This window comes from Diorhabda carinulata, chromosome 6 (genome assembly GCF_026250575.1).
Source record: "Diorhabda carinulata isolate Delta chromosome 6, icDioCari1.1, whole genome shotgun sequence".
Classification (NCBI taxonomy): domain Eukaryota; kingdom Metazoa; phylum Arthropoda; class Insecta; order Coleoptera; family Chrysomelidae; genus Diorhabda; species Diorhabda carinulata.
Window position 1 is genome coordinate 16355609 of NC_079465.1, and position 25602 is coordinate 16381210.

The window sequence follows — 25602 nt, forward strand, 5'->3', positions numbered from 1 at the left end:
TTGTAGAGAATTTTATACTCTACAACTTTTATAATAAATACAAATCTCATTTGACCGATAGGAATCGAGATATTCGCAAAAAATCGATTTTGATGACCTTTGACCTTCAATATCTTAAGACGCGGACACGATAGCAATAATGGTGACTTTTGAGACAATATTTAGAACGACAAAACGAGGCGACTAGAGACCTGGTAAAAATTGAAGGGATTTTGAAGAAAGAAATCTGTAAAAAATTTTCGAGGATCGTCAGAAAATTTATCTTCTAGCATGACAACAATCTTAAGCATTCTTCGAAGCTGTATAAAGAGTATCCGAGAAAATTGGAAAGGTAGAATGTACTGAAAGTAATGCTTTGGCCATCGCAGTCGCATGAGATTAACCCGATTGAGTTGTTGTAATTGGTACAAAGAAATGCTGAAAAAATTAAATCGCGGTACTTCCAAAGAAGTCTATCAGATCGTGACGGACGACGAATCATGAATCTATGCGTATGAAACTGAAACTAAACAACAACTGTATGGGTCTTTCAAAACGAGCCAAAATTTATTTGCGTTCGAAGCACTTTGAAGCAAATGGTCGGCTGTTTTTTTGGGCCACCGTTGCATTAGAGCAACGTAGAACTTTCAATTCTGCATTTGTTTGCCAGGAGTATTCGAAAAAATCAGGAAACCAATCGCAGAAGACGAATCATTCTCCATCAAGACAATACAGGCTCTCACACATCAGTTTAAACAGTCAAAAAATCGAATTGATGGGTCATCCGCCAAACTGTCTTGGCACCCAAAGAATCCTTTTTATTACCGTAGATCAAGAGTAAATTGCAAGGTGAATGTTTTTCTTAACCTGAAGAACCGGTTTTTGCGAGGGCGGATCCAGCTTCGGTGTCAGGAGGTCAAGTCGTGGTCAAGTCAAGAACTTATAATTTAATTTTGATAACAATAGTTACAAGTAAAAAGTAGGTACTTTATTAATGTACGTAAGTACTGTACTTCAAAATATTTATTCTTTATTGAAAACTTGAAAAACTTAACATATAATAACTTACGTACATATACTCGTACATATTACCATCTTCTCTTGAAGACATCCAGAGAAGCACTACCACGCACGGAATGAGGCAGCCTATTTATATTCCATAACCGTTGTGAATGATTTGTCATAACAGCTAGAGATATGTCGAGACGCAAAACACACAAAATACATATATTTAAATAACAAAATAAATTTTTCTTTTATGTCTTCTCCCGAAACGCGTTATTGCATCATTTACGTCAATGGGTACATTTTTATGAACTTGGAGAACTGCCAGTCCGGTTAAGCGATCTTCAATCATTGAAGATCTTAGCCATGATTTAATTCTGCGCAACGTAGAGAAAGACCATTGTGCTCCACTGACAGGTAGTGTAGCCATAATACATAGAAATTTTCTTATATTAGGATACTTATCGATGTCACAATTTAAAATAAGATCAGAAATGGGCTGCGGTATGTCCTGGCTTCGCTGCCACACCATCCACAGCCGATATTCATTCATAGTGACAGAAACTGGAGTGTTATCTAGTAATAATGTATAGTTGGTAGCTAGTTGTTTCACAGTTTCAATGTCTTCATCACTATATTCGCTTTTTGGCATGAAAACGCTTAGCTGAAACAAATTACGAACATCAGGAGACAAGCGGTTCTGGAGATCACTTATGATTGAATTTAGAAGAGGGATGTATATAGCTCTGCGGAAGTACTCTTCAGCAGATTGAACAGGTTGGTTATTGGCTTTCTGTATTAGTTTTGATACTATTCTGGGGCATTTAATTTCTACATCTAGCTGCTCAGCTACTTCTTTAGCCTTTTCAAAAAGCTGTCGGTAGATTAGGTCCACATTTTATATAAATAAAATCATTAGTGGTCCACTTAAGTTCTAGAACCAGCTCAGGGGTGGTCATGACCACTATGACTTAATGGAGAATATTTTGAAAAATAATGAAGCTATATCCAATTATGACTATTTGTTTCTATTTGTCTATCTCGTAACTCGTAGTATACATCGGCAGCTCAAACGGTTTTGTTAAAGGTGGTTTATTAATTTTTAAATTTACTTGTTCAGATGAGTACCATGAAGACATGAATGCTGATGTCTTTAAATGATGGTTCGAACAAAAACTAGGTTTTTTCCTCAAAACTGCATAATAGTAATGGATAATGTGTGTTATTACTCGTAGAAGAATTGCCTACATCTCAGTGGTTAAAAAAAGATTTACATAATTGGCTAAATTCAAATAATATTAAGTTTCATCCCGGTTCTGCGAAAATACCTGCATCCTTTGTGTTCCCTGCAAAAAGAAAAATTTAAAAAATGTGGAATTGATTGAATTTCTAGAAAGTCGTAAAATGACGGTGGTTGGATCACCATACAAATGCAGACTTATCCCGATTGAACTGGTATGGGCACTGATGAAGGGAGAATTTGCAAGAGAAGAAATTCCTTAGAAATAAGTCATGTTACACATTTGTTTTTGAAGGTTGAGGGTAACATGGAACCTAAGAATTGGGGAAAAACAGTAAATTATATGATTAAAGAAGAGAAAATGTTGGAAAAGTGAGACAATATTACCAATGAAATGATCGACCCTATTGGTATATCTTCTGATTGCAATTCTGATTTGAATTTCTAAGAAATAGCTGTACTTTTACTGATGTATATTAAAACCATCATTTATGAACGAGGCGTTGTTTAAAAGTCAAAGTTTAAACCCATTTACCTATAAAATCACTATCGCACAATGTTTTTAACATACCTTTTGGAAAAATAAAGCGTTTCAGAAAAAATCGCACTTCAGCTTTTTGGAAGTTACAAGCAGGTGAGAAAATATTTCAATTGTCTACGAAACGAATTGATACGCCTATGTATTACGAATGCTTCGTCATTTTATTACTCTCTTATTAATAAAAATGGTAGTCGAGTAATTTATTTGTGAATTAATAGAAGTAAAAAATTTTTTCAGTTATTCTATAATTCAAGGGTACAATAATGAGTCTGCAATAAAAAATCATCTAGAATTTGTAAAGCTTCATTGATTTGATGGCCAATAAAATATTGAAGTGATTGAACTGAACTTTGTTGACGTAATTTCTGACAATGGGTCGATTAAGTTTCACTGCCATCCGATATACCCGTTTAGGTTTTGTTCCAAATCACCATATAAATATCCTATAAATTACAGATATTTGATCGACGGTTTGTTAATTATTATTGCTGTGTTCATAGTGTATTATCCATCGAGCAGCGATCATGTATTAATGAGAATTGTTAGACGATAATGGAAGGCACCTACTCTCTAATGTTAATCAGCTATTTAGTCTGGCTAATTACCAACAAATGAATGTACTTCGCAAACACATAGGTTTAAATAGTATATTCATAGTGGATGAAACATGCGTTCCCATAAATTATCGGGAATTTGTACATCTCACCTATAATTTGTATAGACTGGAATGGAATTTCCGTTCATCCAAAGTTGAACAGAACAATTTTTAACATTTACTGTATGCTTTTTTGGTTTGTTCATATCGTCATGGTAATCTGCTAAAAAGAAGACTATTTTAGGCATGCAATGTGATAAACCATTTTCTGCGGAATTTTAGTAAATCCAGAACACACTTACTGAAGTTATTTGTATTTCTGATAACATCATGTGTATCATACCATGATTTATCGTCTTTCTCTCTCTGTTTTCGCTTCATGTAGTCAAGTGAGAACTTTCCATTTACATTAATCGTGAAGTTTAAGGTTAAATCAATAATCAGAGCCTAAATGTTAATTCAAAGTAATTGATTACACAGAAAGAACAACGTTTTGTTTGTATGATTCGTATATTTTTATCTGTTGGGCATGGTACTTTGGTCAATTTATTTGTTTTGATTTGATTTGGACAATATCATTCTACCAATCCTTTCGTGTACATTCTTCACTATTTCTTTATCAATAGGTGACGAATTCCGACCAAGACCTAATTTTGGAATTTTCGCGTTTTGGATATCTACGGGCATCAACGGGTTTGGGATTATTTTCACGCATTTACACATTTTCCACAGTCGAGACATAATTATGAATAATGTCCATTTATATATTTTTCCAAGTGGAAAGGAGAATATTCGAAGATAAAAAATCCATCCATAATATTGGCCAATATGACTTGCGAAGTTTGAAAAAAAATGAGATAGTATGATCGACACCAGATATATCTGGTATATAAAGTGAATTTGAAAATTTTTCAAAAATAAGACCAGCTCCCAAGACAAAAGCTCTAAAACATTTCATCTAAAGTCGATTGACGTAAACGGAATTCCGCTGTTTTAACCGTCACACCTGAAACACAATCATCGAAAAAAGAGCCAAGACCAAAGAAACATATGACAAATATAGAGGTACAGGCAAAGATACAGATAAGAAAGTCGCCGAAAATGAGCGAAGAAGGAAAAAATAAGGTGAAGAAAAAAAGCTTCCAATTTAGATTCTATTGATGATGAATGGTTTTATTTAGTGTACTGCGAAAGTTACAGCATCTCTAAAAATTTGTAACAGGTAACATTCACTCATTCATTCGAATTAATTGCTGTCCTGATCAAAACTGATTTAATATTTGTACCTATATGATTTTGTTACGTATCTCTCTATAAATGAGTATGAAAAAATATTAGAATTCAAAGTTTTTCAAAATAACTAATAAGTACAATTAATTTACTACAAGTTGTTATTTGCAAACGAAATTTCTTTGTTTATAACGTTTTAAGAATTGATTGTTTATGATTTTGATTATCTATCTACCATAACATTGTGCCTCGAAGAACTATCTCCAAATCGTCTTTTTTTGGATACACAAGTCTCTTTGATGAATATTATGATTTTATTCAACCATAAGATGCCTTTTCCAACGCGCACCCTACTAAGACCACTATACCATTAAATCCCAATGATTTACGATTTACCTCTCCTTCTAACAGGATTTTATATTTCACTTGGTTTCATCCATTTTTTCTATTATTATACTAAATTAATTCATATACATTTTTTTTTGTAATATATTTTGAAAGTCGGTGGTTCGTTTACATTTTTGTTTATCTGTGTACTCAATATAAGTTCAATTTCTTATATTTAATACTGCAAAAACACGATATATTTCTTTATTCGTTTAAAGCAGGTATTGGCAACCTTTGACATGCTGAGGGCCAAACTTTAGCGTGCAAAACCTTCGCGGGCCGCGTTTAAAAGTATTTTGCATTACTAATTTATTTGTAAATTATGACGATGAATAAATTTTTATTGAAATGAATCTTGAAACAAAAATTTATTGATGGTATCGTATTTTCATTCTTGGAAGCTTGTATTATATTGTTGGTATTTTTATTGCAGAAAATCAACTACAAGCACCTCGTTTCACAACTTCCTCTTCAAGTAGCAGTATCATTAGATTAGGAACAACGAAAATTGTGCAATGTCAGGCATTTGGTAAGTCAAATTACACATACAATACAATAAGTTTTTTGCTTTGAAGACTAGATCTCGTCTCAGTCGCCTGGTATTGTATAAGATTTTAATCTAGTTATAAGCGCTTATTTTACCTGCTGAATCGTATTAAAATTAAATAAGCGGGTCATTAGCAGTGGAGTAGATCTAATAGCATTTCACTTATAGATTAAATAAACTCGTGCACAAAATTAACGCACCACTTTAATTAATCTAAATAGTTACAATATTAACACAAAATCAAACTAAGTTACATTGAAAAATAATGAAAACCTACAAATTATTCCAATATGATCTTAACATAACCTCAATTTGCCTTATTTTTTCCATTAAAGTTTGTTTTAATCAGCATTTTGTAAAAAATTATAACACAGTTTTAGTCTAAACCGAAGTTTAATACTTGTACAGTAAGTTATCAATATAAATCAAGAAAAATATGAGGAGTGCTTTAATTTGGTTCCGGAGTTCAAATACACTCCGAGTTAAAGTGTAGAACCGATTCGTTGTTTCTATATAAGGTTTTGAAAAATTGTAACTTGTAAGGGTTTTGTCATATGACCGATATATTATTATGAAGCAGATGCTCAAAATGTTGTCAGTTGACTTCAATATAAACCATTATGTGATTCCTGGAATTCTCCAATACATTTGAAACATTATTTATTGATCAAATCTCCTTGTCGCTGAAGTAATTCTGTTTCAATTCCTGCATATTGTAAGGTTTTGTTTTATAAGTAACATGTGACGCACCAGGAACTAATTCAAAAGATTTGTGTCTTGTTATCTTGGGACCCAATCGATAAAACGAAGCTTTCTAGTACATATTTGGAAAACAGTGAGGTGAGATATTCTTATTTCCTCGAGAAAATTTCAAATTCTTCAATAAATTGATTATTTGGATTTTCCATAGCGTTAATATCAATGTCAGAGAGAACGGTATGTAAGTGGAATTATATTAATGTAAGAGAGAGAAAGAGCATTAGTTAACCCATCTCTCTACCCGATATTAAAATAAAATCTAAAGAGTCACCACTATCCTTATGACGACAATCTCTTCTCCTATCTTATGCTGTTAAAGTATCTTCCAATCCTTCTAATCCTGTCCATTCGCTACTTACCACCACTTCCGTACCTATCGACTCACGAACAACTGTAAATTCAATCCCTCAATTGCTCTCACCTCTACTCCAAAATACCAACCTCTCGTTGACCTTTCCACTTTCTTTGCCTTCTTCTCCCCCTTGGATAAAAAATATTTCCAATAGTAGATACCTCACTAACCATCTACAATAAACACGAATCCCCTAGCGTTCTTGTAGAGAAAGCATTCTTGGAAATTCTACATAAACCACGAACTCATAAGTTCTTTACACTTACCCTCGACCCTTACCCTTCTTTACACTGGTGAACTATACAGTATCCTTCAAGCTTTCAAATATATTTCTACTCCCCATAAACATATCGCCATAAGTACTGACTCTTTCATCCATACAGTCAATAACAACCATATTCACCGACCATCCAATAGTCCAAAACATTCATGACACCTACCAAACTCTCATTGATCTTGATATAACAGTCTCTCTCATCTGGCTTCCATCGCACACTGGAATTGCTGGAAACGAATGTGCCGATCGCCATGCCAAAGAAGCTATAAAGAATTATCTTGAAAACCCAGTTCAGCTGGCCAATGATCTTTTACTGAAAACTAATGAACTTTAACACTTCATTAAAAAATCTTGGCACGATACATGGAGCAAGAGTACTACAGCACTACATCAAATCCACCCTATAACTTCTCACATTTCCCTAAACTTTTTGAATAGGAGAGAAGTTGTGACAATAAGAAGACTTCGCATCAACCACACGAAACTTACTCACGGCTATTTGATGTCTTCAGAAAGTCGTCCTGTCTGCCGAACTTGTCAAGTTTCTATGACTGTTAAGCACATCCTCACCGACTGCAGAAAATATTCTACCGCATATCAACAGTTTGATATGAAAACCAACCTCAAGGAGACACTTAACTACCCGACGGAAATAAGGAAAATCGTGCAGTTTCTTAAAGCCACTAAGCTGTATAAGAAAATATAATTTAATTTATGCATTGTAATAGATTTTGTAACAGTCCTGTATTTAACTTATGATTGTTTTTGTGTGGCAATGACCAACGCTGTCGAGGCACATTAAACTGAAATAAAAAAATCAAAACTTGTTATTCTCTTCCTTTATTGCTCCCACTACTCGAAATTTGTATATCAGGGCGATCTAATGAGATTAGAGAAAAGTGAGATGAAGATGGTCAAATTGTCAAAAATTTAGATTGACTATATATTGATTAACAAAAGATTTAGAAACTCAGTAAAATCAGTGAAAACTGGTGCTGACTGCGCCTAAAGAAACTGGCAAAGAAAACAACAAACAGGGGTGTATACATAAAAAAACTACGGGTCACACAAGTTAAAGACAATTTGGGAAATACAATTATTGGTAATCTAAGTTTAATGGCCCAAAATGAGGACGACGATGAATATACACTATGGGATAACATGAAAGGAATAATACAACAAACAATATCCTTGGCTAAAAACTACAAACAAAAAGAAAAGAATGGATGACCGATGATATCCTGGGCTTAATGGAACAAAGGCGGTAAAATAAAAATAATAAAGCCAGATACAAACAACTACAGCGAGAAATCAGAACAAAAGTTAGAGAAGCTAAATATATCGGGGCAAATAAAAAATGTCAGGAAAATGAATACCTGGAGACGAACCACAATAGCTTTCATCTGCATAAAAAAATTGAAGAGTTTACCAACACTGGACCTAAACGTAATCAAACGGTACTAGTAAATGACAAAATTATGCTAGATCAGCAAGAGCAACTTGAAACATTTGCACCATGCATACATTAAAAAAATGTTTGTTTATAACCGCACAGACAGGATGCGGATGAGCTGGAGGGCCCAGAAATTATCATGTCAGAACTTTAAAATGCAACGTCTGACCAAAAATGGAAAAGCTACTGGTCCAGATGATCTGCACATAGAATTGATAAAACATCTTACATTACTGCTCAGAATCTTAAACAAAATATACGAGACAAGTAATATTCCCGAAGAATAGCTTGTTTTTCACTTTTCACTTGAAAGGCATTTTTGAGGATCATACACAGCCGTTTATGGAGAATATTGGATGAACATTGGAGAAACTCAGTTTGGATTTAGGAATGGCTTCGGGACATGCGAGGCCTTTTTTGCAGTACAAGTCTTAATAAAGAAATGTCTAGATCAACAGACAACCGTAATAGCTTGCTCTATAGATTACGAAAAGGCTTTTGACAATGTGAAGTATGATATCTTGATTAACTTATTAAACAAACTGGGACTCGATAGTAGAGACATCACTATAATTAAACAACTGCATTAAAATCAAGTGGCCCAGATAAAGTGCGATAACCGAATCTCGGAAAAAATCAAAATTATGAAAGGTGTAAGACATGGTTGCGTTTTTTCCCCGCTCCTGTTAATATATATTCAGAGGCAATTTTCCAGGAGTCTCTGAAAGACATTGAAATTGGAATTGAAATTAATGGGAAAATCTTAAACAAAATTGGGTATGCAGATGACACTGTAATACTTGCCCACACCATTCAAAATACTCAACAGCTATTAAACAGAGTAAATACTATCAGTGAAAATTACGGATTTAAAATGAATTACAGTAAAACGAAATTCATGGTAATATCGAAAAATAGTATTAATGTGTCGCTGACAATTAATAACCAACCCATAGAGAGAGTACACCGTTTTAAGTATTTGGGAAGCTGGCTGAATGATGAGTGGGATCCAGATGAGGGAATTAATACAAGAATAGAGATAGCCAGGAGCACATTTTTTAAGTTAAAGTCGCTTCTCACAAGTAATGACCTTAACCTGAGAACATGCTGGAGAATAACACAATGCTATGTTTCCTTCCACCTCCAGCATGCGTGAGGTGAAAGCTTTTGAAGTGTGGCTCTTTAAACGGATCCTTAAAAGACCATGGATGGATCGGGTGACCAACGACGAGGTCCCAAGACGAATGAACTGAGAATGAGAACTATTAACCATTGTAAAGAGAAGGAAATCTTACTACTTTGTCTATATTTTTAGAAATCAAAAATATGCCTTGTTACAGCTGATCATGGAAGGGAAGATAGAAGGCAGGCGCGGCCTGGGTAGAAAAAGATTTTCATGGTTGAAAAACCTTCGAGATTGATTCCATGTACGTGATGCCGTAAATCTAATACGCATGACTGAAGATCGTGAAGAATTCCAGAGGATGATTGTCAACCTTCATTAGAATGAAGCAGGCACTGGAAGAGAGAGAGACAGTTTTAAAGGAGTATACTATGTTCTTTTTCTTTGCACTGCAGAGGAGCAACTCCTATATCAGGGCCAACTCTAACAAACTTTCTTCCTATGAAAAATTTCATCCTTGTTAAAAATTTTCTCTCTCTTCTTCTCTCTGTTCTTTTTCTCTTTATTAACAACTCGTGCTTACTTGAACAAGCTTAAATATCTCGCTCATATGCTTATGAAACGTCGGGCGCTCGATGTTCGAAAAAATATGGAACAAAGCGCCCCACTCTTTATTCACCATACTAGTATTTTCCATTCATTGTTGCTTTAAGCTTTTAAAAATCATTTTCAGCTTTTTGGTTTTAGGTACTTCAAGGCGTGTATTTTAGATTTTTAGATTTTTTAAACTATATTAATTACTCACATTCTTTCTGTATACCTCGTTAAGTTCTGATTGTTAAGTTATTTTCTACCAATAATAAATTCTTCGTTTTCATAATTAGAATGTGATACCACAAATTGTTGAAGGAGCGTTTTTACTACAAAATTTGGTAAATATACTTGAAAATTATTTACTTATCCGGAAATCAATAGGCCAATCACTGAAACACAGACTGTTTATTTTTTCTCGAGCTGAGGTTTACTTATATATTAACTCTGTTTTCCATTTTTTTTTTCAACTATTAACTGTGATTTTGGCAATCAAGATCACAGCAATATGTCTAACCTCCCCTCACTACCACAAAATTCAATAACCACTGAGGAGGCAGCACCTCCAAAAATCAACCTACCCATACAAAGAATGAGGATCGGCTCATTAATGGGCCAAGCCAGGCAGCCGATTTAAAAGTATCGGCCAAGTATCCGAATATGTCGTCGGCCGAAGACTGGGTGAGTATCGGGTTGTAACGCCATCCCGATATCGGATCCTGTGATCGGCCGAGCATAGGATTCAAGCAGCGGCCGAGCGTAACATTAGAATGTCGGCCAAGCATTGCATACAAAGCTCTGCCCAACATATTATTATTATTATTATTAATTATTTTTAATTTAGAAATAAAAAAATTTTTTATTTAGAAACATTTATATTTATTTGATAAATATATTAATTTATAATGTTAAATTATTTTTATTTTAAATATTTTAAGAGAATATTGCACCGCAATAATAAGTTTAAATAATGCAAAAGTAATTAAGTTTTTAAAAAAGAAAATAAGTAATTTTAAAATAATAATTAATTATTGGCTGTTATTATTGTTTTCGTTATTATTATTATTATTATTGTTAATATTGTTATCGCGGTTAATAGCTCGTTGACGGCGACCTCCATCTCTGTCCCCTGCATTGGCAAGAAAACTGCCAAGCTTCACTCTTAATGATTTAGACTGATCAGAGTCTCCAAACTTTTCTTCAACAACCTCTGAAATTAAAAATATTTTTAATTAAAACATAAATTTATTCAAATGTAGATTTTAAACATATACATCATACCTTTTAAGCAATTGTAAGTATGAGTAGCACTAAAATTTTCTTCGCCAATGTTATGTACTCTTCTCCCAGTGCCACAATAATTTAATTGCACCGTAGGTGTAATTACCTCAGATATAGTTTTTCTTATAATTACTGTAATATCTGATTCACCGTACATTATGACTCTAAATAAGTTTTTCAATTTATTTTTTTCATCATCTTTTTCCAGGTTCTTATCAAAAATCAAAAATTGCGCCTTGTCATTGATGGGAAACATATTTTTAAAAGGCTCCATAACAGTTACTTTGGTCATTTTAGGGACGTTTTCACCATTTTGCATTAAAACTTGAGTTTTAACTTTTTTCGCTTCATTTTTGACGACATACTCAGTGCTTATTTTGAAGGCATCCAATTTTTCATACAATTCTTCAAATTTTCCATCAACATAAGCCTTTATACGATCTAAAACAACAGTAAATAATGAAACATATAAAAATATTTTGAGTAATTAATAATAAAAATTATAAAATTTATTAAGAAGAAAATTAGCTAGAAAAATCAAGACTTGTACATATAAAATAATCAATATTTCTTACAACAAAAGAAACTTGGAAATAAAGTAAGCAAATTCGATGCATATGCAAATACAAATAAAATATTAATTAGTTGTTTTCACATCGTAATTAGAGAATAATTGGTTCAATCAAATCCGTAAAAATTAATTCATGTAAAAAGTTGGAATGGTAAATAATAATTAATGAAAATAAATTTTTTTTTCCGAAAAATACGAGAAATCAATATTTCAAAGAAAATAATCAACAAGTATTCAATTTATTGTTCTTTAAATAAAAACCATAAACACTTACCAAACAGTATATCATCATCTTTCTTACACTCTTTCACAAAATCTGACAGATATTGTTTAACATTGGCGGGTTTAGAATCACCACCATAAATTGCAGCAACAAATGGATGCGTTGTGTAATTAGGATTAAAAACCTTAACAGAGATGGGCCACAATTGTATTTGTGAATTTTTATAAACTTGCATTCCGTCAATATGTATCAGGACTTCAATAGTATCCTCAAGAAATATTTTTGGTACAATCATCTTTTGCAGTCCTTCAGCTACGCCGAGATATTTATAATCACTGTCTGTTTCTTTTAAGGATGGTATAGACTCTACGACTTGTTGAGATTTTGTTTTTAATAATGCTTGTGCCGTTTTAGGGAGGGAAGGATGACCTTCTTCCCTCAATAAAACAAGTAATTCTGAAATGGTATTTGATCGAAGACTAGCTCTATTATTCAAAGCCCATTCGCGAAGTCTTTCTTGCAGTCTGTCTGAATTTTCACCGTTTTCCAGAGTCACATTTTCATTTTCACTAGAGTCATCAGTTGTTTCCATTTCACCAGTCACTATAACCTCACTTTCCAACGCATTTTCAGATTCGATATAGTTCTCAACAAAAATATCACTTGATGAACTATTTTCATCAGTAACATCATTATGAGCTATACAATAATTATTTTCACTGTTCAGAGAAGTATCAACTGTTTTTTTATTATTTACACTATTATTACTGTCACCATGACTCATGTTATTTACAATTCTCATATGAGATGAAATTCTACTTTTTAATTTTTTTTTGTTAATTATTTTTTTTATAGCACGAAATTTTTTGACGCGATCAGACATGTTGAAAAAAATTTTTATTTATTTATCAATAAAATATTTTAACATTAGAAATATCCACATCAGTATGTCCACATATAGTTTCTAGTTCCTCAATAACTGCTTATTACCGAACAGCTGATGTAATTTTCAATACGCATGCGCAGCCAAAAAAAAACGTCATAGCATCGGCCAAGGATCGGCTGAGGATCGCGAATTATTTATAGTGTGTATAATTACGGCGGACGATGATAAGCCGTTGAAAAATGCCAATGCTTGGCCGAGCGTTAGTAGCCGTACTTTGGCCGATCATCGGAGAATAGTTGACCATCGGCAACTTTGTATGGGTAACCCGAAAAATCCGAATATTTACTCTTCACCTTTATCATATGCTGCAGCTACCTCAGCAAAATCTCCACCGCCTTCTGTGCCCTCACGAGAGCAGGACATCACTATGCCTCCTAACCCCAACACTGTACTATTTGACTACATTAAAGCAATAGGTAGCATCGTCTCTCCTAAAAATGTCATTTTCGCATCCAGAACTTCTGGTTAATTCTAGTAAATTCTAGTTAATTCCAATATAATCCCTATACGTCGGTTTATATCACCAACCAAAAGAATACTCATTTCCAATGTTTGTCCATCTATTCCCCATTCTGTCATCGAGAAAGCACTGTATGACTTAGGGTTATCAATCACCTCTCCTGTATCATACGTCAAATTTGGCTCACATGATGATGAATACGCTCATGTACTCAGCTTCCGCCGAGTAACTTACGTATTACCAACCAACAATGAGAATGTACAATAAGAAAACCTTATTTCACATAAAAGGGTTAATGCTAAAGTTAAATTTATTGTCAAGCAAAGTAAGAAATCTGCTTGGCAAAGTTATACTTCATCCCTTACCCACAATACGGACCCCAGTCAAATTTGGAAAAAAATTGTACAAATTCAAGGCAAAAAAACTAATATCAAAATTCCTTGTTTATTATCTATGAACTAAAATTCGTGCTATCATCCTGCAAAAATTCTGCTGATGGTCCTGATGATGTTATCTATATATTTCTCAAAAAACTATCCGATACGTCCCTCTCCAAGTTTCTTGACACCTATAACATTATTAGGAATACTCACTCAACTCTATAATCATCCAAATTAAAAAAGCAGATAGAAGACTTCAATGGTCCCTTGAAAAATACAAACTTATTATATAATATTATTTATATATTATATTAAATAATAACCATCAAGACGTCATGCAACTATTTTCGACATTGAAGGCGCTTTCGACTCTATATTCAGAAGTGTAATACTGAATAAACTTACTCAATACAATCTACTTGGTAACATATTATAATTCATCCATAATTTCCTAACTGATAGAATTTTCAGGAAATATAATTAATTTATGTATTGTAATAGATTTTGTAACAGTCCTTTATTTAACTTATGTATCTTATGATTGTATGCCAATGACCAGCGCTGTCGAGGCACGTTAAACTGAAATAAAAAAAATTATTCACTTTCTACTTCCATATGCTATACAGGCATGTTTTTTGGTTATTCCACACTATACAGTCATACCCCGATATAACGAATTTCAAGGAATCAAAACAATTGAGGATTACATTATGGCGATGTTTAGTTGGTGAAATTTCGCTATATCGAGGTTCAAAGGCAACGTCAATTTTGGTAGATGTTTAACCCGCTGGTACTACATTCTAAAATGTAAAGGAAAGAAAACTTCCATTCTATTTGCTATAACACGATGACCATGACAGTTCAATAAACTAGCAGTTAAATTCGCTATACTGAGCTTCTGAATACAAAAATCCATACATCAAGGTGATTTTTTCTCCAGGATCGACAAAAATTCGTTATATAGAGATTCTGACTAAAAAATTTGACGTATAAAGATAATATTAGAGGTAATTATTTTTTGTAGTATCGTTAAAAATTCGTTATATCGAATTTTTTACTAAAAAAATATGTAGAGGTCAGATTTTCATTGTATGTTATGAATTTAATTTCCACTTTTTAGTTCCACTTACTGTCAAAAATAAAATTTTTCTCTAAGTTCTAGATATTAGTTGAAATTTAAGGTTTAAATTCTAAAGTTATACTGATGCAGGTAGTTTAGTAAATATCCTTTCTACCTGCAAAACTAAACTAATGTTCTGAAAGGAATGCGTGCATCGAGCTCATCTGAGTCGAGCGCTCAGATTATAAGAAGGGTGTATCGAACGCACATTTGCAAGTATCTTCAATCCCTGTATTAACAGAAGAAAAATTATAAAAAAGTTAACAACAAAGTAACAAAGAGTTAATACTTTCTCATCAATGCGATTATAGTCATAGTCAAATAAATTATGACAAGGATTTTATACTTAACCTAACCTAACCAAAAATGCACTCATTCTTAGGAAAAATGATTTTTTCTATCAATTTTTGTTCAATATTTCATATAATATGGAACATTTGCTCATTTAGGGAAATTTAAGATGTTGCTGATGGTTTTTTCTTAATGATAATAATTATTCAAAATTTCGTATGTTTGCCCATTTTTAGAACTCACTTTGGCAGATCAAATATTTTGAATTCGACACAGGTAGTGTGCGCTAGATGCACGAAATGTTTTCTAAATGTGACTGTGCGCTCGATACACTTGCGCTCCTCGCACTCCACCCCTTGAAAGATATTCATTGGGTGAATAATTATACCAGAGCATTGTGGCGCCTTCGTTAGCAAAATTCGTTTCTGTTCCTGATTATAAAAGTGTAAGATGACACTTGATATCTTTTGACGTTATTGTTTAAACAACGAAAACTAAATAAATCAGAAAAAATAAAAGAAAGTCCTTGCATGCACTAAAGTATCTCCAACCCATTAATTGTTAAAAAAATTTTAAAATTTAAAATCTTCAAAAATTCTAATTTCATTGAATTGAATCAACTTTTGATGACTGTCTTCCGAATTTGAGCTCAGTTCTCCTCATTTATATACTTCTATCACAAGATAGGAAGAGATAGTCCGTGTCGTTAAACTCCTCAAATACTTTTCAAATTTAAAACATTCTTGAATATGAACATATTGAATATTGAACATACTTGAAATGTATGTATTTTTTTTATATAATATTCTCACTCTGGCCACAATATTCAATTGAAATAAGTGCAATAACCACGTGGAAATGAATATTTTTTCCACACAATCGCTTAATCATTTCATTAATTGTCTATTGACTATAAAAAATACTTCGTAATGAAGCTTTTTCGTATTTGTATGTCAAACATGTTTTTGCTGTCAGCTGTAATATTCTCAGTTCGTTATTAATTTAAATTTAATGTCTAATCTAAATAACAAGCTTCACTCCACGCTTGCAAGAACAAACTAATCCGTTGGAGGTACTTTGGCAGTCGTGAAAAAAGGAAGCAGACTGTTAATTATAACATACTGATATTTTAGTTTGTATAGAGATTGTAAAAAATTATTTCAATTACTACATTAATTATAAATTTTAAATTAATCATCACGTATGTTGATTTATAAGATGAATAATCCGACCGGTTTAAAAACCGTTCCAGAAAGAGGAAGAGTTTGTGGTTGGGAAGTGGATATTGTTCATGTGCGTTCAAGTGATTTAATAGATTTGGGCCTGTTACTCCTTTGCAGGGCTGGAGTTGTTGTTGATGGTAGAGAGACTTGTACTGTAGTAGGCTGGAAAAGAAGCAAAAACTAATGAAATAAAACACGAGAAGTGAAAAAGGAAGAAACGCCCGACAAAAACAAACGGTTAATCTACAAAATGCTTTCGTCGGACATTTGACTTATCAGGCTAGAGGAAAACCGTAGAAAACTTGAACCAATGTTCAAATCCGAGCCTAAGGTCAAGATAAATGATCGTATAAAACTGGGGTATTGGGATCAACCTATTATTTTCATACCTGAATGTTAAGTTTCTGGAATATATTAAGGATTTAAAACTGATTGAAAAAGTTTTGCCTTATAGTGTCCAATTATGAACCAATTAGAACCAAACAAAATTTCAATGTCAAAATATTTTATTACTCAACATATTCTCCTCTCAATTGGATAAATTTATTACAGCCAACCTGCAACGTCTATAGATCTTAAAAAAAAATGTTTCTTCTTGTTCTACAAACCAGACCTCCACAACTTTTATTACCTCCTCGTTGGAAGAAAATTTACGACCTTCTAAACTTTTTTTCAGTTGAGGAAGGAGATGATAGTCGGACGGAGCCAAATCTGGTGAATAAGGGAGGTGTTCTAGTAATTCAAACCCTAAATCACGAATTTTTTGCATGGCAGTATGATATTTGTGTGCAGTGGCGTTGTCCTGCAAAAACAGAACACCTTTGGATAGCTTTCCCGTAGAGTGGTCAGCAATGTCGAATATTAATCTCCAGTTATATTGTTCTACACTTATCCAAAAAATCGATCATGATTACTCCATGGCAATCCCAAAAACTGAAGCAAGAACTTTTCCAGCAGATTTTTGGACACGAAACTTCTTAGGTCTTGGAGAACCAGATTGTCGCTATTCCATCGATTGTTACTTTGTTTCTGGATCATAGAAATGTACCCAAGTCTCATCCATAGTAACAATTCGGCTTAAGAAGTCTACATCGTTTTCAAATCGAGCACAGATCGAACGCGATGCTTCTACCTTTGCACGCTTTTGGTCAACATTGAAACATTTGGGGATCCATTTTGCAGCAATTTTTCACATGTCCAAATTGACGTGAACTTTATGATGAACGCGTTCGTATGAAATATTCAGTACTTCAGATATCCGTTTTAGCCCCATTCGACGGTCTGATAAAATCATGTCATGAACTGCATCGATATTTTCGGGGACTGACACAGAAACTGGCCTTCCCGATCGGTCATCATCTTCAATGAAAAATTTCCCTCTTTTGAAGCTTGCAGTCCAATTTTTCACGGTCGCATACGAAGGACATTGATCACCAAGGGTATTAAGCATATCTTTGTAAATATGCTTACCTCTTAACCTTTTTAAATACAGGTACTTGATGATGGCTCCAATTTTTCGATTTTCACAATTTCAGTGAACATCTTTTTTCTTTTAATTTATTGCGTAACTCTTGTTTTATTTTCTGTAATAAGTTATTGTTCGTTGGTCTAGGCTATCTAGATATCAATACATCCTCGTATTGCGTACGTACCGAATTAATTATAATAACTGTTTACGAAAATGATTAAAATTCTAGTTAATTTTGGGGTCAAATATGAGTATCAATATTTACCAGGTACACAAAGTATTCGTATATAAAACTCGTTATTTCAACTAAGTCAATGTGTAAATAAAGAGTGCGTTGCTCAGAATTTAATTCTGGTCGTAAAATGTATGTTTTATAAGGATATTATGACTTGATTTATTAGAAAAACTCAACTGTGCAACATTTTGCATTTTGAATTACTTTTTCAGATCTTCTGTTATATTTTTCAGAACCGCATTTAGATTCTAAATAATTTTTTTTTGAAACAAACAGCATTAAACTGCTTGATAGAAATAATGCGAAGCATTTTTCAAACTTACGTCCATGAATTAGAAAGTTTTCGTTAATGCTTGGACATATTTTTGTGTTAAATTTATAGTGTGTAACCAAAAGATTTATTTTGGGATAAAAAATAACTCGATTGACTTTAATGTAATTGTGCATACAAAAAACGTTACAGCCATAGGCGAGTAGTATTTCATGAGCCGAAATTTTAAAATAAAAATGGATAAATTTCATTCTGACATAATAATTTCCTATTTAAAATTTAAAACCCAGACAAAGGTACAACCTCTTGTGTTGTGAATCATAAGGATCTATCAATCCTCTAGTTAGATGATACATTTCACCCTCCATTAACGTATCGTCTTAAATTACTTAATTTTTGTGACTGAAGAATCATGAAGTTACCTAACTTCAATTTATTATTATATTCGTTAGTATTTATTACTTAAGCCAAATTATACACTGACCGCTCCTAATGGTAACCAACGACATAACTAAGCGATTCCTAGTGTCCCTTAGTCCATTAACTTATCAAATTACTTACTTTTATATTGATTTTATATTGATGTGACTGTGATGACCATGAATATAATTATTTATAGCTTTTGTGTACAATAGGATTTTGGTGTTTAAAGCAGTTTAAAGTAGTTTTTTACTAAGTTGTTTCAATGTTTTAATACAAAAAATATACTAACCATCATTGGTTAGCCCGAAGATACATATACACCTATTGCCTATGAATTTGCAAAAATCTGCACCCCATTAAAACACTAAGACGAGTATTTGACACTTAAATGCCTCGAAAATTTTCTGTGCGTTCCAGTAATCATAATATTGTACGACCATTGGAGGATTACATCATTTTTGAACTTTTTTTCCCCTTACCCCTTCTCCTAAAAGCTAGTTTTAATCAAAAATCCTTTAGTTGTTTTTTTAACACTAAGAAACACTTGCTTCAACTATAGGGTGTTACGAGGGGGTCCAAAATTTGATAAATGGGAGCCATTTACCTTTATACTAAGCTGCATCCCTTAGGAGTTATTAGGCCTTAAATTAGGGTACAAATTTTAGAAAAAAACTAACTCCTTCCAATCCTTTTACTTGAAATTACCAAGTTGAAAACATCGTATAAGACTTTTAGAGGTAATTGTAAGTAGAAGGCGATTGAACCATTCTGGGAGGTTAATTAGGGTAGGTCACCCCTAATTAACCATTATTAAAGTAATAAAATAGTAAATTAAATTATCTCAAAACACACTCGAGAATTTAAGTAGATATCTTTCGGCAGAGAAATAGGTGCCGTAATCAAGGACGATGTAGAGTGGGAACAGATAAACATGTTCTTTTCTTACATAACGAAGTCACAAGCATTGTACTTTGGAAACAATAATTCTAAAAATATTAGTCAAGATCTGTTATGCTTTTTCACCCAGGATGGCCAGCGGCAAATCTGCAAAAGATGGTCAAAAAAGTTTTTCTCCATGAAAGAAAATGAATACGAGAAGGGATTTGGAAGGATTTATTGTGTTACAGTTAGAGCGACGACATAATCACTGGATATTTGAATATGACACCCACATCCTTAAACAAAGGCAGCAATGGATAGAAATGGGTGGGAAACGTTCAACAAAATCGATGATAACCGATTGCCCCTTGCCACTTATTATAGTGGGGTAGGTTAGATCAAAGAGGCTTTGAATTTTGCAGGCAACGTTGGAATCGTTGAATTGAAATGAGATTATTTTCATGGTTCATAATTTTCAGCTAAACTCTTTTCACTTGTTTCTTATTACCAATTTTTCGTCTCTCTTCTCGTATGGTCAAAATTTGACCAAAAATGTTCCAAAATAAGCATTGTGTTTGGAACTAGAGTTAACTTATCCAAAACAACCCTCTTCACAGCGACGCATCATCATCAATTACTTATTTATTATTATGAACTCTAACTTCATTAATTTATCGTTGCTATAAATTTGTCTGTGTTTAGTCTCTGTCAGTTTTTAGATTCCATTCCAACCCCATGTAAAACTAAAACTAAAACTTGCTAAACAAATTGTTTTTAAAAAGCAAGTTGGTGAATTGAGTTATTTAATTCTAGCATTTCAATGAATGTGATCTCTAATAAATTCAGTCCTATTTTTCTTGAATATCCAGCTATAGTAATTTTAAATACAATTAGATTCAGACATTTTTTTCCTTCAGCACGCATTTCAACTCTGTGGCATTTTAGTATCCATCTTTCATCTGCCACGTCGTTTGTTTATTATTTCTATAAAGATAACGTAAACTAGCATTTTCATCTGTTTATTAATGCCTTTACCAACACGTGCTCCATAAAACTGGATGCTGTCTTCAACTTAATGCTAACAGCACAACAATATAAATTTCTCTAGAATGAAAACTTAATTTAATAGTCTGGTTTGAATGACAACCTTTTATTAGTACTAATGCTATAAAAAATCTATATATATATATATATATATATATATATATATATATATATATATATATATATATATATATATATATATATCTGTACCTCGGAGGGATACAGCACTATGTCCATTTTCATTACATCATGCAGTTGTTATAAAATAAAATAAAAACCTTTTTTACGGTTTTTTTTTACTTTTTAATGGACATGGTGTTGTATCCCTCTAATAAAGTTATTGTACTATAAGACCTAATGTGGGATATTCAATAACAAACACAATACTATTTGACTTACAAAATGTATTTAACTATTTTATTTATAATTCTCTTTATAAATACAAATAATACATCTATGTATTCAACTAAAATGGTATTTTAGATGCAAAAAACTCAGTCATCATCAGGTAAGTCTCCTTCAGGGTACTCACTAGTGGTATTACTAGTATGCTTTAAGTTTTTATAAAAGTCATGACAAACTGTAGGAACATATGGTAGTAATGCCAATAGATCATTATACTTTTGTTGTGATATTGGTATTGGACTTGGTGTTACCAGTTGCAAATCGTTTGGCAATGTAAGGTGTCGCCTTCGAAATCTAACAAGGTCAATCTCCTGGTTTTCATCAGCGAAATTACTTTTCAAAAACAGAGTTCCCATGCTGTTCTGTTTTACTTGCAGTTGAACACAGGTTGACTTGATTTTCTGCAATATTTTTATTGTCGCTGCTTAAATTTAAGTCTTCCTCAAGTAAACGTAGCTCATGTCCATTTGAGTTTGTTTCAGCACTAGTTTTATTTCTACTGACCTCATTTTGTATTTCATTAAATGCAGGGACATCATCATTGGAATCCGTTTCAGAGCTTGGAGGTTCATAATTTTTGTCCCGATCAGAATCATCATCATCACAGCCGCCAGGCTGTGTAGAGATATACAACACTATGTCCAGTAGTAATTCACATGCTTCAGAAGGATAAAACACCAAGTCCACATGGTGTTCTATCCCTCTAAATGAAAGTGGACTTGGTGTTGTTTTAAAACATGCTATATCCGGTTCTAACTTCTTTTTGGCATAGTACTCTATTCCTCTAAGAAATATGAGAAAAGCTGATTTTAACTCTGTAATAAAGTCAATATATATATATATATATATATATATATATATATATATATATATATATATATATACATACTTGGAAAGGTTTCCGCGGTCAGGATTATGAACAACAGGACTAGTTTCACGGGTTGCAACGCGTTGGAATTTTGAAAATTCTCGACGTTTCGGCTCCCACTTTGGAGCCATTATCAAAAGAAGGGTGGGGATAGGGTGGTTATCGGTCTTGATCTAACTGAGGAGCTACTCGCCTGGACCTTTTGGCAGGTTTTGAAGCTTTGGTGCGCGTGGGAAGTAAGGGGTAATTAATTTGTGAAGATCGGCTTCTCGGGGGGATTTAGAGGTAGTGTTGTTGGCCGGAGTGGTATTGGAGTGGATGAAGAAGGTGTTTCCATGTTGCCGGCAACCTCTGGCTGTCGTCCCTTGTGTTCAAACAGTTTTGACGTTTCTCTATTTCAATAACTTCTTGAATAATCCTAGACTTTAAGAAGCGGTGTCGGGTGATAGTTTTGATTCTATTGAAATCGATTGTGTGTCCGGTATAGACACGATGTTGGGCAAGGGTGGAGGAAATTAGTGACAGACAACAAGTGTTCCTTGGCTCTGACGGAAATACGTCGATTTGCCTGGCCAATATAGGGCAGGGGATTTCATACACTCCATGGTGGATTGGATATTTTGACGGATCAAATTAGATGGGAGAGTTTCTGATAGGGTTTGAAGATTGTATGAATACCGTGAGATTTGAAGATTCCACAAATTTCTGTCTGTCTGTCTGTTACACCTTTGATATAAGGAAGGGACATCCTCAGTTGATCTTTCAAACCAGGGAAGGGGCATGAAGGAGTTGGAGATGAACATTTGTAAGTGATCCTAGAAAGTTGAGATTTGTTGTAACCATTCCGAATCAATGTTTGTCTCAAAAAATTGATTTAAGTGAACAAAATTGATCATGCTATGAGTGTATCAATGACGGAGTTAAGTTTGGCCGGATGATGATGAGATTGAGCGTTAATGAACGTCAGATATTACTCCTCCTCCACCTCCACCCCCCTTGATCGCTGGGGGGAAGATGATAGTGCTTTATTTTCAAAATGGTCCATGAAAATATTGGCAATGACGGGAGAGAGAGGGGCACATTTGAGTTGCCGGTAGAAATATAAGTAGGTGTTAGACAAACAATGTTTTATGAGAGAAAGGTAATTCTGGGGCGATGTGCAAAGTTTCAACGATCGGGATGTTGGTAAATAAGGAGATAATATCTATACCACTCCGGCTAACAACACTTCCTCTAAAAGCACCTGAGAAACCGATCTCCACAAATCAATTTTGGTCTTGAACTATTTTTGAACGTTCATAGAAGGTTTGAAAGGTGAATAAATATAAAAATGCTCGGAATTGTAATGAGAACAATAATTTTGTTTTTCCTTGATGTTTTGTCACAAATTAAATTTCTGAACGCAACCATAATATTTGACATTTGACAACCAACTAATATGTCTATCTTTTTGAGTGATGATTACCGCTACGTGCGCGAGAACTCTCTTTACTTCGGTGATCAGTTGTGATAGTGACATTTCAAGTTATATGCTCTTTTTTGTTGATCTTTTGTGATAGTCTCACTTTACTGCTAACATACGAGTATTTTTGTAACAAGATGAAACTGTTTCTGTCACATCTCAGACTCAAAAGAGGAGTTTATTTAGCGTGTTTTCCCAGATATAGCTCAACAGTTCAATAACCATTATTTGCTGAGTGAACAAGCAATATTGGCAGCAGAAAATAAAGTTGTCTATGATCTCAATGCGACCATTTTCTTCCGGGATAGTTGGTTTCCTTCAAATCAGTCGACACCGTTATGAATCAGGATGGCGTAGTCCACTATCGCACGGAATTTTTAAATTAACTGGAATTGCCTGGATTACCACCTCACAATTTTCCGGTAAAAGTAGGATCAGTTTTTATCATGTTGAGTGATATTAATCAACCTGGACACTATAATGGAACAAGACTGGCTGTGAAAAATATGTCATTGAAGCAACAGTCATAAAGAGAAAATACAAAGGAGAGGATGTCTTGATCCGATGATTCCACCAACCATTGTCTGGAATGTGCGTTGACCACAAATAAATCGCAAGACCAGTGGCCTTGCACCACAAAACAAAACAAAAAATAAATTTTTTAAGAAAGCTTTAAATTGGTTAACAGATTGTTATGTCGTGTGTAATCAGTCGAAAAAAAAATGGATTCCTTTTGTTTGTTTTAGGTTAGGTTTAGTTCTTTTATTTATCGATTGAAGCAGTACGAACTCTGCTGGGTCAGTTAGTGGTTAAATAAATTAATAAGCTATCAAAAATTGATAAAAATTACAATGACTGCAAATTACAAAGGTAAGAAAATATCATAAACTTAGATGGATTCGGTCATTGCTTTCTCGTAAATATAAGTGCGGTTCGACGGCTTCCTTCATACTATTGTGAACTAAATCCCCTGGAATTAATATAGGGTAGTTGCACGAAAGAATGCATCATATAAAGTAAATCGCGCAAAACAATTGCTTGTGCATGTGTTACAAGGACGATTTAACGGAAGAATAACTTTTCAATGAAAAAGTTGATATAAAAACTGTTTTGTTTTTAAACATAATTTCCTCTTAAAATATTTAGTCCAGTAAGTCTCCATTTCCATCCAAAAACTAGGCTTGAGTGTACAGAAAAAAAGTTAAGACAAAAGTTGTGGCAAATTTTTAATCTTTAATTTTCATAATGGGTATTGAATTGAATCATAGAAACAGCCAACTTTTAGAACGTTAAAATGAAGCTTTATACGAGCTTCCAGCTTATTATCTCAATTGACTGGAATCATCAAGCTCCTCAAAATACCCGACATCACCTCTCCATTGTTGGAAAATCTTTGGCCACCGAGCCATTTTTCAAGTCGGAACAGATAATAAACCGAGGAGGCTAAATGTGACGTATAGGGTGTATGAGGTAGCAATTCAAACTTTAATTTGGACTATTGCAATAACGGATGTGTGAGCTGGTCCATTGTTTTTATGAAACATCATTTTCTTCTTAGCCAAATGCGGCTGTTTTGCTTGATTTATTCGCCCAAACGGTATAATTAGTTCGCATAATACTACTCGTCGATAGTTTTTCCTTTATCCAGATAATTTTTTGCCTAAAGTGACTGGACTATAGGTACTTCTGTGATCATCATCGTTCATAAACTAGGTTCAGGAAGATGTATCATTAATTTTTATGTTATTGTTTCTAATCTATGACGATTGATTTTGGAATTATTGAAAGTAATGTCGTGGAGGACCATATTAATAATGATCACGTACTCAAACTAATCGATTATTCCAATGACACAAAAAAATAGATTCCTTTTTTCTCAAGAAACACTCACTAAGAGATTTAATATGCAGTTATGTTTACTTCAAACTGTCATATTATATATTCCTATGAAACATGAAGCTATCAAACATTCA

The 25602-nt window shown here is 33.4% G+C and overlaps 1 protein-coding gene across 7 annotated transcripts in view; it reads left to right on the plus strand.

Moving 5' to 3' along the window:
- LOC130895974 (protein sidekick) overlaps nt 1-25602 on the plus strand; it is a 585707-nt gene that overhangs the window by 379394 nt on the left and 180711 nt on the right. For all 7 annotated transcript variants that reach the window (XM_057803673.1, XM_057803674.1, XM_057803672.1 and 4 more), the window contains exon 2: nt 5411-5506. In XM_057803673.1, the coding sequence (XP_057659656.1) occupies nt 5411-5506 (96 nt within the window). The remainder of the gene's footprint in view (nt 1-5410; nt 5507-25602) is intronic.